The sequence below is a fragment of the Aethalodelphis obliquidens genome, unplaced genomic scaffold (genome assembly GCF_003676395.1).
Source record: "Aethalodelphis obliquidens isolate GAN/ISIS:26980383/991018 unplaced genomic scaffold, ASM367639v1 scaffold37, whole genome shotgun sequence".
Classification (NCBI taxonomy): domain Eukaryota; kingdom Metazoa; phylum Chordata; class Mammalia; order Artiodactyla; family Delphinidae; genus Aethalodelphis; species Aethalodelphis obliquidens.
In genome coordinates, this window is record NW_020837981.1 from 11,595,100 (window position 1) to 11,613,036 (window position 17,937).

General features: G+C 38.2%; 1 protein-coding gene and 1 pseudogene across 5 annotated transcripts in view; both read left to right on the top strand.

Moving 5' to 3' along the window:
- The window catches only part of CFAP70 (cilia and flagella associated protein 70), an 88,292-nt gene that overhangs the window by 66,609 nt on the left and 3,746 nt on the right, over positions 1 to 17,937 (top strand). For all 5 annotated transcript variants that reach the window (XM_027129905.1, XM_027129903.1, XM_027129904.1 and 2 more), the window contains 6 exons: positions 2,224 to 2,382; positions 2,944 to 3,065; positions 4,532 to 4,684; positions 5,202 to 5,363; positions 6,044 to 6,133; positions 10,866 to 10,967. In XM_027129905.1, the coding sequence (XP_026985706.1) occupies positions 2,224 to 2,382; positions 2,944 to 3,065; positions 4,532 to 4,684; positions 5,202 to 5,363; positions 6,044 to 6,133; positions 10,866 to 10,967 (788 nt within the window). The remainder of the gene's footprint in view (positions 1 to 2,223; positions 2,383 to 2,943; positions 3,066 to 4,531; positions 4,685 to 5,201; positions 5,364 to 6,043; positions 6,134 to 10,865; positions 10,968 to 17,937) is intronic.
- LOC113632516 (ADP-sugar pyrophosphatase pseudogene) lies at positions 13,436 to 14,262 on the top strand (annotated as a pseudogene).

A 17,937-nucleotide genomic window follows, 5' to 3' on the forward strand; every position in this document is an offset into this window, starting at 1 on the left:
CTATACCATGTCCCTGTCCCCCCTACCATCTCACTGTGGTTCCTTTTTTAAGTCTTTGGTGTGGAAAATATTTTCTTCTAGTCTCCGTGTCATTTTCATAGATAGTTGTTCTGTAAGTGGTTGTAATTTTGGTGTGTCCATGGGAAGCAGTGAGTTCAGGGTCTTCCTACTCTGCCATTTTGGCCACCTCTCCAGTTTCATTTTTTTCATTAAGATTATCACTTCTCAATGATCAGTCTGCATATTTAACCATTCTCTTTTCTTGAAATACATGTTGGATTAACTCCATCTCCAATAGTTTGGGTTTCCTTTGATTGCTTCACTTTCTTGTCATACCCATTAGATGTAATCATTTCCCAGTAATACTGTCGTACTTTCTAGGAGCTCACCTACCCTCACAGTTTCTATTTTCACTTCTGATAACTGTCAGATTTCTATCTTTTTTTTAATATAATTTTTATTTATTTATTTATTTTTGGCTGTGTTGGGTCTTTCTCCAGTTGCGGCGAGCGGGGGCCACTCTTCATCACGGTGCGTGGGCCTCTTACTGTCGCGGCCTCTCTTATTGCGGAGCACAAGCTCCAGATGCGCAGGCTCAGTAGTTGTGGCTCACGGGCCTAGTTGCTCCACGGCATGTGGGATCTTCCCAGACCAGGGTTGGAACCCGTGTCCCCTGCATTGGCAGGCAGATTCTCAATCACTGCGCCACCAGGGAAGCCCCAGATTTCTCTCTTTAACCTTGACATCCCTCCAGAATCCAGCAGTTGGATTTTTCCACTAGTTAACTCATCTCCTCATATCTCAAACTGACTCTACATCATTATATTATGCACCCAAGCTCATGATCTCAGAGTCATCCCTGCTTCTTCTTGCTTGCTTGCTTGAGCTTCCCCCGATCCCAATATCAAGTTGATTTCCCAGATCATTTGGTTTTCTTTCAAAATGCTCCCTACATCTTCCTTTTATATTTACACTACTCTCCATTACCAATATCCAGAATGTTATAACAGCCTTATTACAGACTTCTTTGTCTCCATCAACATTTTTTTTCTCCTTGCTGCATAGTACTGCTAGAGTAATCTTCATAAAATCCCACTTTCATCCTCTGATTTTTCTGCTCAAAACTCTTCATTGTAAACCTCTTCTTTTTCCTACAGAAGAAAACTCCTAGCATTCAAATATCAATACAGTCTAGCCCCCAACCTACCTTTCCTTAATTTTTACTATGCAATCCTCAATACCCATAAAAATAATTACCTTGCTACTTCCATGCTTTAGCCCCTACCTCTCTACCTATCCAACTTGTACCTATTTTTCAAAGCCATATCTTTTTCTCTAGCTGAGAGTGACCTCTTCTGATTCAGAACCAGCTGGCACTGATCATTTCCTAACCAGCATTGCTTTTTATTTTTATTCCTAAAACATTTGTTTATGTGAGAGGCAGCTTGGAATGTTTAAGAGGTTCAGCAAATTTTTTAACTTTTCTGTGGTTCACTTTGTTTAATGGAACATAATAAGTATATCTCATAGTGTTGTGAAAAATAAATAAGATTGTACATTACAATCCTTAATATAATACCTGGCATATAGCCATGTTCATATATAACTACTTATGATGATGGTGATTTTTTTTTTTTCGGTACGCGGGCCTCTCACTGCCGTGGCCTCTCCCATTGCGGAGCACAGGCTCCGGACGCGCAGGCTCAGCGGCCACGGCTCACGGGCCCAGCTGCTCCGCAGCATGTGGGATCTTCCCGGACTGGGGCATGAACCCGTGTCCCCTGCATCAGCAGGCGGACTCTCAACCACTGCGCCACCAGGGAAGCCCGATGATGTGATTTTTGAACAGTGAAATAAAATAGAATTCCTGTTCTTAAAGGGTTTTAATATTATCTAAATATTAATCTTCTCCTCTGGATTCTTGAGATTCTAGGCTTAGCATATAGCTTTTGTAATAGGTATTTGTTTGACACTATCATGACTTGGGCTGGCAGAAGGGTTCGACTGGGGGTCATAGTGGCAGGAGCTGTGCTGTCTGTTTAGCTTGCACTCTTTAAATTATTCAGAAATATAAAAAATCTGCAAAACAAGTCTTTCCATGCAATATTTAGGGGTTATGTTTCCTATGCTTTGGAAATTAATTGTATTTATCTCCTGTAATAACCTTTTAATATACAATGTAGGAAGGTAGGTTTTTATCTCATTAAAATTTAATCTTTTTAGGACTAGGAGCTCCATTATCCATTCTAGATGAATTTCTTGATGAATCCTCTAACCTGCAGTCTGAGTCACATGAACCCATTTTGTCTGTACAGTCTCAGGATCCAACTACCAGCCAAAAACCATCCAACACATTTATGAAGGAGATACCATCAAAAAAAGGTAATTAGAATAAAGATTTCCACTTGTACGAAGGGGATAAACAAACTAGACAATGTTGAAAACTCTTTTGCTGACCAAAATGGCAATCTTAACTTGTTTGAAGTTGATTAGTTTATCTGTAATATTGTCTAAATTCCTTCATGTGAGGCTAGACTCTGAAATCCAGTCTCAGTAATGCAACTCTTTCTGTAGTGAGGATTTACATTTAGCTCAGAGAAGTAGCCAACTATAGACCTATGATTTTCTGGCAATGAATTTTCATTTTTACAGTATCTAAAGATTCAAAGTATCTACAAATCTGTTTCACATTCAGGAAGATCTGAATACTTTTTTTTTAAAAAAAAGCTTTTATTCATTCAGCTTGCATTTGGAACCACCAGTAGAATAACCTCAAGAACCTTTAAGATCTCCTTGGGGGCCATTGCTGTAGAATAATCTATTGCTTTCAAGATTATAATTTCTCTCATATATTAGAGTAGGATACTCTCCCTGCTATGTGTCTGAGCTTCTGAATTTTTCCTTTATATCTAATTGTCTATTATTTTAATATCATATTTTCAGAAGCATCAGAATGTCAAGAGTCATCTACTTGTCTGCATCCCACCCTTTATAGTGTTTCCCAAACTCCTGCCACCATCTTCATGGAGACCATACGCTTCTTGATGAAGGTCAATGCTGTGCAGGTCAGAATATTTGAAAAAGGGCAAGTAGAGGGAAAGATTTTAATGAACTACTTATTCTGTCATAGTGATGTCTTCGCAAGCTTAACTGTGTATGATGCAGAAATCAAACATGCTTTGAGAGCACACTATAGACACAATGGAATAAACATTCAAACATGAACTACTCTCTGCAGAGAGCATCAGGAGACCTCACTGCACGTCTGCTCCCTATAGAATACCAGCAAAGCAAAATCAGACTCTGAGTCATATGTAGCCTGATGTTACTTTATTGTGGGAACTCATGTTATGTGAGTGTTGGGGGTTCACAGGAGCCTAAGCACACCCTTCTTCCCTTCCAGGTTCTGAACCAATTGGAAACAGATACACAGTGCTATATGGGGGGATAAAAATACTAATTTTTTATTGATATAACTGGGCTGGATATGTGACTGGTCCCAGATTTGATTTACCCATGCAGTCACAGGTAGAACAGCTGGAGAATTGCTGTCTCCTCTCAGAGAAAAAGAGCATCCTGTAAGGTCTACCTACCACATAGGAAATGAGAAACATATCCATGAAGTGAGCAGTAAGAGAGAGAGCAAGATCCAGGAGGCAAGAGATTTGGCCCTCAACCTATAGAGTGCATGTGCCACTTGAGGGTGGGCAACTCAAGACAGGGCAAGAATTATGAACTAGGTGGGAGTGGGCCATGTTAAACAGGAGGCTTTAATATACTAACCTTTCACAATAGAGAAATAGTCTCTCTGTCTCCCTAATTAAATAAATCACTTTTCCCCCATGTCCAAGAGTCAGTATGCAGGTAGAGGGAACAGCTGCAGAGCCTCCCCGTCAGTATTTTCTTAAGAAGGTTTCATTATTAGTGGAAGTTTCTATTATTATAGGCTGAGATGAGAACAAAGGGAGAAGAAGGGTTTCCCCTCTTCTTAGCAAGTACATATGACTTTGTCAAATTTGCAGGCCTTATATCATATTAAAACAAAGTATAGCCCAAAGTATAAAACTGGTGAACATAACAAATGCTTGAGAGTGTGTCAGAAACAGACATTTATGTTTCTAAGATCCTGAGTCTAGAATTTTAGAAAGGGAGGTTTTGCCTCACTCTAAGTTTCCGTATAAATACAAATGCTTGAAAATGTTACCTCGTATGAAAATGGGGTGGTTGATGAAATGCTTTTGTCTGCTACACAATAGGCTAAAACTCATCTAGTATGACCAGCAAGACCAGAATTATACAGTACTGTAGATAATTCACTTGGAAATGTTACTACATGAATAGCTGGTAATGGAACCATGATATACTGAATGTTTATAATTCACCTCTAACCTTTTGAAATTGATAATCATTTCATTCTATAATATGTTTCTTATTATTTATTATCAGAGACATAATCTTCAACCATGAGAGCTATGGAATTGACAGCATACAGTCATTTACATGTTTCTTATAATCTGAGTTTTCCTTGCAGTATGTACACAGAGTGCTTGCACATGAGTTATTATGCCCTCATGGAGGCCCCAGCTGTGAGTATTACTTGGTGCTGGCCCAGACACACCTACTCAAGAAGGATTTTGCTAAAGCAGAGGAATACCTTCAACAAGCAGCTCAGATGGACTACCTGGTAATAGCTTCTGCTAGAGTGTCTTAAGTTTAGTTTGGAGAAGGGACAAGTAGTCCTTCTTAAAGGTGGTGATGCCATATCACAGGTAGATTTCTGGTTACCAGAGGTGGGGGTCATCAGCTGTCAGTAAACTCATTTATCTAATTTCCTTCCATTTGTTTTTCTTAATCAATCATGACTTTTACAAAGGACAGAGAAAGGATAAGGACAGCTCTTTAGCAGACACTTTATCTATTTCAAGTTTCCTAAACTTCTACTTTCTCATTGTGAACATCATCATGGTTATGCATGAATATTTTTCTTAATATTTTCCCCAAAGACAAAATGGCTTTGAAGAATGCAAGAAAAAAATGAGAGGGCAGTGCTAGAACAGTATCTCCCAGTGCAACTGAATGGCCCTCTTTCTAATTTGCAAAAGAACATGGACTTCATCTAAATTTAAATGTTAAACAAAGATCATTAATGTACTTTAAAATACCACCTCATCCCATGTACTACTTGTTCTTCACTTTCTTAGAACCCTAACGTCTGGGGCGTGAAAGGCCATCTCTATTTTCTGAGTGGAAATCATGCTGAGGCCAAGGCATGCTATGAGCGAACCATTAGTTTTGTAGTGGATGCTTCTGAGATGCACTTCATCTTCCTGCGACTGGGGCAGATATATCTGGAAGAGAAAGAGGTGAGGAATAGAGATGGGGAGTAACTATGTAAATCAGGTCATTGTCTGGGACCTGATTACAGTTCAAGCATTAACATCCATCTTTGTGGAGTAAGAATAGTAATATGATGATGACACTTTTACATCCAAAGGTAAAGTGACTTGCCCAACATCAGATAACCAGTAATTAATAGAAGCAGGATTCAAATCCAGGCAGTCTAATACTAGAGTCTGTGGTTTTAACCATTATGATACTAAAAAAGTTGTTAAGAACTCAGTAAGTGTTATTTTAGCTATTATTTTAGCTTTCTTTTATTAAAAGTAGTCGAAGCATTCTTAGCTTGACTTAACTAACAGAAAGGTACCACTCTGGTCGGGGATGTTGATAATGGGAGAGGCTATGCATGTGTAGGGACAGTGGGTAAATGGAAAATCTCTGTTCTTTCCTCTCAATTTTGCTGTGAACATAAAACTTCTCTTAAAAAGTTGTCTTAAAAAATATATATATATTTTAAATATATATATATAAAATATATTTAAATATATATATATATATATATAAAAACATATATATACATAATCCAAGGACTCATCTAACTTAGATTGGTGTGGAGTACAATTACAGAAGTCTCATGGTTATCCTAGAAATGCAGTGTTTGAAGCTTCCAGATCAATAGCTTAGTGGTGCTTTCTTTCTACAGTACGAAAAGGCAAAGAAAACCTACCTGCAAGTCTGTAAGAGATCGCCTTCATGCCTTACCTGGCTAGGACTGGGAATCGCCTGTTATAAGGTAAGAGGATCAGGTCTTGAGACTAGCCTATGCATACAGCTGAGCTTGACTCCTTGGCCTTCCAGGCATCCTGGGAGTTTGGATGGTGGTAGGAAGGCTATCAGGGCAGTCTTCTCTAATGAAAAGTTGCTCTTCAAAGCTGTTCAGTAAACTGAAGGTCAATCTGAACTACAAAAATAAAACATTCTTTAAAAATCCCACAAAAACTGAAGCATGAAGCTATATAATAAAAAATTTCATGTTATTTGGTACATAAGCTTGTAATTTTATTATGTTATCTGGAAGAGAAAAGTGATATGGGATATAAAGAATCTACTCAATTAAATTAAAGAAACTAATTGATACTTATTAGGCTCTGTGTCCCTTCTATATTCAGGAGGAGTTGCTACAGCTTCTGGTAGATCTTTTGTTCCACTGCCCCTATAAACTCTTTAGTCACCCTTCCCTCCTTTCCTCTAATCTTTGAAAGACGCATGCATTCTTCTGTTCTTGTCCAACTTCATGTGTATTCTTGATTCTATCCCTTTCCTTTTCTCCTAATCCCTCACTTTCTTAATATTTTCTTTCTCTTTGATTTACATTTTTAAGCTTTCCTTCCCAATCAGCTCTTTCCCTGTACTTTTCCCCTTCTTATTAAACAATAACAACAGTAACAACCTCCCTGGTTGTTACCCTTAACCAAAACAATTGTTTACATTCCTTGTCTCCTATTCCTCACTGCTGTTTTTTTAACCATAAATGTAAAATATGATAGTTATAGAAATTTGGATGATACAAAATATGAAGAAAACATAAAAGTATCCATAATCCCCACCACTCAGTGATAACCACTATTAACATTTGAATGCATTTTCCTCCAGTCTTTTTTCGTACGTATGTGAAAGTAATTTTTTTAAAGTTCTTTTGTTTATTTATTTATTATTTTTGGCTGCATTGGGTCTTCGTTAATGCATGCGGGCTTTCTCTAGTTCTGGCGAGCGGGGGCTGCTCTTCATTGCAGTGCGCGGGCTTCTCATTGCAGTGGCTTCTCTTATTGTGGAGCACGGGCTCTGGGCACGTGGGCTTCAGTACTTGTGGGACTCGGGCTCTGTAGTTGTGGCTTATGGGCTCTAGAATGCAGGCTCAGTAGTTGTGGCGCATGGGCTTAGTTGCTCTGCGGCATGTGGGATCTTCCCGGACCAGGGCTTGAACCCGCGTCCCCTGCATTGGCAGGCGGATTCCCAGCTACTGCGTCACCAGGGAAGCCCTGAAAGTAATTTTAATGTATAAAATTGTAAATAATATATTTACTGCTTTGGAATCTTTTTTTCTACTTAACAGTATGGCATTGGTACCTTCTCACATAATCAAATAGTCTAAAACATAAATTTTGATAACTGCATGGTATTCCCTGGTTTGGATGCATAAGTAAGGTTATCATGTAATTTATCATACAAACCAGGACACTTCTGAGAATGAAAAGGGTGATATTAATAATTACACTGGGACACAGGTAGTGTCCCAGGCCAACCAGGACACATGATCACTTATATAGAAGCCATATGCCCCCACTCCACCTTCCCAGAAAGGATGTAAAACATCCGTAGCTGTTAGAAACCTAACAGCACTTTCAAAAGAACAAGAAACCAACAGTACAAACTACTCAACATAAATCATGCTTCTATTTGTTTTAAGTAGCATAAAAAATATTTTCATTGATATAGAAACTAAAAAAAACTTGGGTTAAGTCCCACTGCTAAGGTATCCAAGTAATCTCTGCCCCTCAGTCAATGTTTTAGTCATGCTATACCTATGTGTGGATATACCATATCTATTTGACCAACCACTTATTGGACATGTCATTAGTTTCTACATCTATATATTATAAATAAAGCAGAAATAAACATTCTTAAGACATAAATCTCTGTGCTTAATTCTGTTATTTCCTTAGGATATATTTATAAAGAATGTAGAAAAATTTTTAAGTATAGTGTCAACTCACTTTCTAGAAAGGCTGTAAACTGATGTATATTCTGCCGGGTGTGAGAGTCCATTTTACTGTTAAGTCATCAACAATGGGCACTATCATTTTCCAATTTGATATATATCCTAATTTACATTTTCATCACTAATGAAGTTGAAATCATGTGAATTATCTGTTCCTTTCCCAGGTACCATTTATCCTTCAATTCCTTGCAATTAGGTGTATACCCCTTAACACTTTGCTGAAACTTCTCTGATGGGGGCCCCCTATAACATCCTAATTGCCAAATGCAATAGACCCTCTGATGAAGTCTCTGTGGCACTTAACCCTGCTGACTGCCTCCTTCTTGAAACCCTCTCTTCCCTTGACTTCCACAATATTGCATTCACATCCTTCCAGTTCCACACCTTCCTCTCTGGTGTCCTTCTCAGCCTTTTTTTGCTGGCTCCTAGTCTTTTGCCCATCATAATTGTTGGGTCCTCCTGGGTTCTATAGCCAGCTCTTCTCCTGTCACCTTACTTCTTCTCCCTAAGAAATATCATCTACCCCAGTGGTCTTAACTACCAATTGTGCCCCAATGAATCCTAAAGCTTCAGTTCATAACACTTTTCATGTTCTGACCCTTATATCAAACAATGTAGTAGACAGCTCTATTTGATGGTCCCCCAGACACCTCAAAATGTACATATCCAAAATATAACCTAACTTATCTCAGAAGGATTCTCACATTCCTTAAGCCTGTACCTTCTCCTGTATTCCCTGTCTTAGTAAATGGGACTATAATGAATCCAGCCAACCAAGCCAGAAACTTAATAACTATCCTAGTCTAATTCTATTACTTTTAATTAGGCATCAAATATCCTATTGATTTTGTCTCCTAAATGTCTGTTGAGTCTACTGTCTCCTCTCCATCTGTGTTTTTACTGCTCTAATTCAAGCCTCATCCCTTCTTTACCTGCTAGGGTGTTCTCCTGTCCTCCCTCAATTCATCTCCTGCGTTGTTACCAAAGTGGTCTTTAAAGTATGCAAATACAAGGTTACTTCCCTATTTAAACTCCTCAGTGACTACCCCTTATTTCAGAATAATATTCAGATTTTTTTTGAATGATCTGGTCTCTTCCTAACTCCTTGGTCTTATCACTTCCTTTGTTTTCTCTCTTTTCTCTCTTCTCTCTCTCTCTTTCTCTCTGTCTCTCCCTTCCCTCCCTTCTCCAGCCACACAAGCATATTAAGAGTTTCCTGAGCATGCCATGCTCTCTGAAGCCTCTGTGCCTCTGTATATGAAGTTCCTCTTACCTGGAATGCCTTGAAGTATAGCTAACAAACTCCTATTTATCCTTCAGGATTGACTTCAGCAGTGTTTCTTCTCTGAAGCCATCCCTTAGTCTTGGGGTACAATTATTCCTCTTTTCCTTTGTCCCTCCACTAGATTATTTATGTGTATATATATATATATATATATATATATATATATATATATACATGTATATATATGTATATATATATGCTTTTATTATAGAAATGCTTATTTTCTATCAGAACTCTTTATGTGTTTGAGTTTTCATTTTGTCTTAATTTTTTACGTATCTGTCAGTGAATTCTTTGGGCAAAAGTTGTATTTTTTCTTTTTATTCTAAGTATCTAGCATACTGCCTGACACAGAGTAAAATAAATCCTTAGCAAATATAGGTTGATTAAATTATGAATCAATATCTCTGAGACATTTAAAGTGTGGACCAAGGTATGGGCATTGCCGAAAGGCCATTCTTCATATTGTCTTGGGCCTAGAAACCAGTTATTTTATTTTCTAAAACATGAAAAATGAAGAACGATTTTACTGGGGAGAGAGAGGTATCTTATCCTTTCCTTAGGTGGCCTTTTGGAAGATTTTACAAAACAGACTCACAGTATTAGGGAGCAGCAATGATATCCATGTGCCCAGAGCTCAGGGAATGCCCTAGAATCTCTGAATGTTGTATTGATTGCTCAAGATTGTGCTGTCAATAACTAATATTAGGGGAAAGAGAAGCTTTCTAAACAATACTATTTTGATGGGCTAATAGGACTTTAACTTAAGAAAGGGATGTACAATGTAAAACTACAAATGTATCTGACAGCCCACTGTGTATGGGGAAATCACTGAATGAGGCACACATGATAGTGAATACTTCTGGTTTTCCAACCCTGGCACCTGAAGTTCTATGGTTCATGGATGCCCTGATGGGCCTGCTATAGAGAGAAGGAAGAAGAGAGGGGTGTAACTCGAGAGCCCAGCAGGCAGGGCTCCAGATTCCTGTACCTGACTTTCTAATCAGAGCAGTTCTACTTTTTTTTTTTTTTTTTTTTTTGTGGTACGCGGGCCTCTCACTGTTGTGGCCTCTCCCGTTGCGGAGCACAGGCTCCGGACGCACAGGCTCAGCAGCCATGGGTCACGGACCCAGCTGCTCCACGGCATGTGGGATCTTCCCGGACCGGGGCACGAACCCGTGTCCCCTGCATCGGCAGGCGGATTCTCAACCACTGCGCCACCAGGGAAGCCCTCAGAGCAGTTCTACTTTTAACTCATTCATATATTGTAACACCACCACATATGATTTTGTTTCAAGAAAGAGTTCTGTTGCTAAAAATTTTTTAAGTTGAAAATTATTAGTATGGGTCACATATATCAATATTATTTGGACATAGCATTTTCAGCTAAACAGATTCCAGCTGGCTTAAGTGAAAACTACTTTGACTTAACAAATCACGTTATCTTCTTTTTCTATCAAGCTGGATGAGCTCACAGAGGCTGAGGATGCTCTCTCGGAAGCCAATGCACTGAACAACTACAATGCTGAAGTATGGGCATATCTGGCCCTGGTCTGCCTGAAAGTGAGTGATTATTATCCTTACACAATGCAGAGGGGTGAGGGACCAAGTAAAGAAAGAGATAGCGGGAAGGCCACCAATGCATGATAGTTGAGGTTTGATGAGCTTCAGGTGTGGTCATTATACTGATGATGAAGGAGAGTTCATGTCTGGGAAGCCTCTACTTAGGATGTGCTTGAAAATCATATACTTAGGTGTGTTTGTCTGGAAAGGAGATTCTAAAAATGGGAATGAGGCATTTGGGTTTGGTGGTCTCAGGTGAGTGGTAATGGGGTGGATTGGGGTTGACCGTCAGTGGGGGTTTCAGATGGGGTGGGCTCCCTGTGGCACTTTTGAGCTGCTCAGCAGGCCTCAGCCCAGACCACACAAACTAAGCCCAGCCCAGTGTGTGCCCTGACTCAAGATGAAGGAGCATGTACAGATCAGATCTTGGTCTGGGGTTGCAGTTAGGAGATGTGCAAGGGCTGTGCAGTGGGATGGCAGATTAGACTTGGGGAAGGTGAGAGATTCTCCTTCTGCCCTCCTCAGCACCACTCTGCCTGCCTTCACTCTCATGTTTAGGACCTCAAGTCTGGGATTGTATAGTCATCCTATTTATGCTCTGGATCTACAAAAATGTCATATATGGTCTAGAAAACTATATAAGAATCTAATGATAAAAAGAAAGGCAAAGTAGACTATAAGGGTGTAGCCATAAATGAATTACCAACAATAGGAACAACAGAAATCTAATAGACTGAAGTTATTTTCCCAAAAGGTCCCATCATTTAAAAAATGCACCTGATGCTATGAAGCATCTTCTTTGTAATTGTCTCTAAGATTTTTATTTGAGACCAGAATTCAGACAGATGGTTTAGCTATTCAGACACATAGTTTAGATATTTACCTGATACTAATCAGGAAAGACATGGTATTTATATTTAAAATGTATTTAATTATATTTAATGACCTGAGTTCCTTTTTCATTAAAGTTGTTTTCCTTTTAAAAAAATTTAAAATGGGAGTGATATTGTATTAGAATGTAACAAGGTCAAAGACCAGCAAAGGAGATACTCTACTAGTGTTTCTGAATCATTCCATCCTGTTGAACTGCTGGCTGAGGGTGCTTATCCTTGAAATAGATGGGAAATTGTGTGCGTGTGTGTAATTGTGGGAATTTGTGATAGCTGCTTTACCTATAGAAAGTAACCCTCCCATAATTAAAATAACTTGCTTCAATAACTTGCACATTAGCCTAAGATTCAAATTGGGAATAAAGAGAGTGGCCCTCAGTTTTCCATTGGCCAATACAACACAGAACTGACAGGGAATATTGTGATTATAAGAGAAACTAACAGAATAAAAATTACTGGACTTTCTCTTGGGAGTAAATATCAATATGAGAAATACCTGAGTTCTTACCCCAGCTGTGCCACAACTAGCTGTGGGATACTGGGGAAGTTACTTAAACTTGCTGGGCCTCAGTTTCTTCATCTTTAAACTAAAAGGGTCAAAATGGAAGATTTTAATACACTTCTCTCAGAAACTGCTAGATCAAATAGGGAAAAAATTAAGGATGTGTAAGATTTGAATAAAACAACAAGGTTGAGCTCAAACACTAATTATATAGCCCTGTACTTACTCATAGAATACATATTCTTTTGAAGCACAAGTGAATTATTCATAAAGATTGACCATATGCTAGACCACAAAGAGAGCTTCAATGAATACATGTAGATCACACTTCAGTAAAATTATAAATCAACAACTAAAAGATAGGCCAAAAGACTCACATACATTTGTAAACTTAAAAAGATGTTTCTAATTAATTCATAGATCAAAAAGAAAATCATATACAATTTCTTTTGGTAGGTAGAGTTCTAAAGATGACCTCCCCCAAGATTATTTCCTGAAACACTAATATACCACAAAACAAGCCCCAGCAAATTTAAGAGGATAGAAATTATATCAAACATTTTTTCCAACCACAGTGGTATGAAACTAGAAATCAACTATAGAAAGAAAAATGGGAAAAAGAACAAACACATGTAGACTAAACAGCATGCTACTAAAAAAGCAATGGGTCAATGATGAAATCAAAGAGGAATTCAGAAAATACCTTGAGATAAATGAAAATGGAAACACAACTTTCCAAAATCTATGGGACGAAGCAAAAGCAGTTCTAAGAGGGAATTTCATAGCAATATAAGCCTTCCTCAAGAAACAAGAAAAGTCTCAAATAAACAACCAAACCTACCACCTAAAAGAATTAGAAAGAGAAGAACAAACAAAGCCCAAAGTCAGTGGAAGGAAGGAATTAATAAAGATTAGAGAGAGCAGTAGCACCACATCTCCTCAGACTACGGCCTCAGACCCATGCTTTCACCTCCCCCCAGCCCCCCCCGCCCCAAGGAGTACCTATCCCTTTGTCCCATGCCTGGGAGTAGCGTGAACTTCTTGCCTGCGGACTATAAAGACTAACTAGTTTGAAAATGGGAAAACTAGAACCAGCATATTCTTCTCAAAACACCAGTCTATTATTTCAGAAGAGTTAATTTCAGAAGGAACCTGGGTCAGGCTTGATAAAACAACTGACAGGGATCTTACTGGTAAAACAAGAACTTGGGAAACTGTGAGGTGGACAACTAGGAAAGGACAGTCTGCTGATGGTGTGGCCGGTTATCCCAGTGCTTCAAAGAACCCTTCATTATGAATGTATCATTCTGGTAAAGCAGTTCTGACCACCACTGGGAGGCTACTGCTTAGAATTCCCCGTGGTCTCATTGATGACAGCGAAAGCCTAGAAGCAGCTGCTCTTTGGGAGCTAGAGGAAGAAACTGGCTATAAAGGAGATGTTGCTGAATGTTCTCCAGCTGTATGTATGGATCCAGGTTTGTCAAATTGTACCACACACATCATGACCGTAACTATCAATGGAGATGATGCTGAAAACCTAAGGCCTGAGCCAAAGCCAGGAGTTGGAGAATTTGTGGAAGTAATTTCCTTACCAAAGAATGACCTGCTGAAGAGACTTGATGCTCTGGTAGCTGATGAACATCTGACAGTAGACGCTAGGTCTATTCCTATACTCTGGCATTGAAACGTGCAAAGATGAAGCCATTTGAAGTGCCCTTCCTGAAGTTTTAAGGCCAAAGGACAGCGGCCATGTTTTTGTAAAAAGAATCACCAGACCCCCTTCGCTAAGACTTTGTATTCAGCTTAGTTTTAATGTAGATTTGAAATGAGCTTTTTCATAAAATAAAAGCAACACCAAATGCAAAAAAAAAAGATCAGAGATGAAGTAAATAAAATAGAGATAAAAAATAATAGAAAAAATCAATGAAACCTAGAGTTGGTTTTTTGAAAAGATGAACAAAATTGATAAACCTTTAGCCAGGCTTACCAAGAAGAAAAGAGAGAGGACCCAAATAAACAAAATAAGAATGAAAAAGGAGAAATAACAACTGATACCACAGAGATACAAAAAATCATAAGAGGATAGTATGGACAGTTATATGCCAACAAACTGGACAAACTAGAAGAAATGGGCAAATTTCTAGAAACATACAACCTGCCAACACTGAGTCCAGATGGAATAGACAATCGGAACAGACTGATAACTAGAATTGAAATTGAATTTGCAATTTAAAAATCTCCCAGCAATGAATTGGGAGATTGGGATTGACATATATACACTAATATGTATAAAATAGATAACTAATAAGAACCTGCTGTATAAAAAATAAAATAAAATTCAAAAATTAAAAAAAAACTCCCAGCAAATAAAAGTCCAGGACCAGACAGCTTCACGAGGGAATTCTACAAAATAAATAAAGAAGAACTAATACCTATCCTTCTCAAACTATTCCAAAAAATTTAAGAGATCAGAACACTCCCAAATTCATTCTGTGAGGCCACCATTTACCCTGAGATCAAAACCAGACAAAGACATTACAAAAAAAGAAATTACAGGCCAGTATCTTTGATGAGTATAGGTGGAAATGTCATCAACAAAATATTAGCAAACCAAATCCACCAACGTATAAAAAGGATCATACACCACCATCAAGTTGGATTTATTCCAAGGTCACAAGGATGGTTCAACTTTTGCAAATCAATCAATGTAATATACCAAATTAACAAAAGGAAGGTTAAAACTCCCATGATAATCTCAATAGTTGCAGAAAAATCATTTGACAAAAGTAAACATCCATTCATGATAAAAACTCTCATCAAAGTGGGTATAGAGGGACTATATCTCAACATAATAAAGCCCATTTATGACAAACCCACAGCCAACATCATACTCATTGGTGAAAAGCTAAAAGTCTTCCTGCTAAATTCAGGAATAAGGCAAGGATTCTCACTCTTGCCACTTCTTTTTTTTTTTTTTAATTGACGTATAGTTGATTTACAGTGTTGCGTTGTTTTCTGGTGTACAGCAAAGTGATTCTTTTTCATAATCTTTTCCATTGTAGTTTATTACAAAATATTGAATATAGTTCCCTGTGTTATACAGGAGGACATTGTTGTTTATCTATTTTATATATAGTAGTGTGTATCTGCTAATCCCTCACCCACATCTTTCCTTTTGGTAACCATAAGTTTGTTTTCTATGTCAGTGAGTCTGTTTTGTAAATAAGTTCATTTCTACAATTTTTTAGATTCCACATATAAGCGATATCATATGATATTTGTCTTTCTCTGTCTGATTTACTTCACTTAGTATGATAACCTTGGGGTTCATCCATGTTGCTGCAAATGGCATCATTTCATTTTTTTATGGCTGAGTAATATTCCATTGGAGATAGATAGATAGATATCACATCTTCTTTATCCATTCATCTGTTGACAGACATTTAGGTTGCTTCTGTGTCTTGGCTACTATAAATAGTACTGCTATGAACATTGGGGTGCATGTATCTTTTCAAATTAGAGTTTTCTCCAGATATATGCCCAGAAGTCGGATTGCTGGGTCATATGGTAACAAGGTATGCTGAAACTACTGATGAATGCTTAAGGAGGAAGAAGATATTTACATAGTCTCAAGTATTTCACAACAAGATATTTATTAATTACAAGGGGGAACACAGTAATGCCATAGTAGAAAAACCTGGCAGATAACAATCTAAACAAATAATCAAGGTTACCATCACCATTATTGGGATAAACAGCATGTGCCTCCTAATATAGAACGCACTGAGGGCAACACAACAGTGTTTTTGAGGTATTCCTGCTAAAAGTTCATAACCTGATATAATCATAAAGATACATCAAACACTAATTGAGGAATATTTTACAAAATTACTGCCCTATAATGTTGAGAAATTCCAATATCATGAAACAAAAAGAATCAAGAACTACTCCCAATTAAAAGAAACTGAAGACATGAATACTGAGTAAAAGGCATGATCCTGGATTTTCTTTTGCTATAAAAGATATTACTGGGGCATTTGGAAAAATCTAAATGAAGTCTACAGATTAGATAATAGTATTATATTTGTACTAATCTCATGATTTTGATAATTGCACTGTGCTTATGTAAGAGAATGTCCTTGGTTTTAGGAAACACATACTAAAGTCTAAAATTGCATCGTGTTTGCAATTTACTCTCAAATGGTTCAGGAAAAGTTAAAATATATACTTATGTATCATGTACACATGTATATATGTGTGCATGTGTGTATATAGAGAGGAGAGAACTATTCTTGTAACTTTAATCTGAAATTATGTCAAAATTTAAAAGATAATTCATTAAGATAACATAAATTAATACCACGCTACACACCCATTAGAATGGCTTAAATCGAAAAGACTGGCAATTTTTTTTTTAATTTTTTAAATTTAATTTTATTTATTTTTGGCTTCATTGGGTCCTTGTTGCTGCGCGTGAGCTTTCTCTAGTTGCAGTGAGCAGGGGCCACTCTTCGCTGCGGTGCGTGGGCCCCCCACTGCGGTGGCCTCTCCTGCTGCGGAGCACGGGCTCCAGGCGCACAGGCCTCAGTAATTGTGGCCCGTGGGCTCAGTAGTTGTGGTGCACGGGCCCAGTCGCTCCGCGGCATATGGGATCCTCTCGGACCAGGGCTCGAACCCGTGTCCCCCGCACCGGCAGGCAGACTCCCAACCACTGTGCCACCAGGGAAGCCCAAGACTGGCAATTATTGACAGGGATGTGGAGAAACCGGAATCCTTATACATTGCTGGCGGGATTGCAAATTAGTACACCACTTTGGAAAACAGTTTTGCAGATTCTTAAAAAGTTAAATACATATTTACCATATATCCCAGCAATTCCACTTCTTGGTATCTAGTCAAGAAAAGTGAAAACATATGTCTACACAAAGATTTCTCTATTTCATTACAGCATTTAATAATCGGTAAAGACTGGAAACATTCCAAATGACACATCAGTGAATGGATAAACAAAATATGGTATATTTATACAATGGAATACTATTAAGCAATAAAAATGAAATTCTGATTCATGCAACAATATGGATGAACCTCAAAAATATTATGCTAATTAAGAGAAGGCACAAAAGACTGTATATTATATGATACCATTTATATGAAATTAGGAAAATTATAGAGATGAAAATAGATCAGTGATTCTAGGGCCAAGGGTTGGAATGGGGATTGACTGAAAACAGGCACGAAGAAACTTTTGGGGAGTAATAGAAACCTTCTAAAACTGGAATGTGGTGATGGTTGCACAGTTGAACCTTAAAATTAGTGAATTTTATGGTACATATATTATACCTCAATAAATCTATTTTTAAAAGATTAAACAGGGTGTCCCTGGTGGCGCAGTGGTTGAGAGTCCGCCTGCCGATGCAGGGGACACAGTTCGTGCCCTGGTCCGGGAAGATCCCACATGCCGCGGAGCGGCTGGGCCCATGAGCCACGGCCGCTGAGCCTGCGCGTCCGGAGCCTGTGCTCCGCAACGGGAGAGGCCCGCGTACCGCAAAAAAAAAAAAAAAAAAAAAAAAAAAAA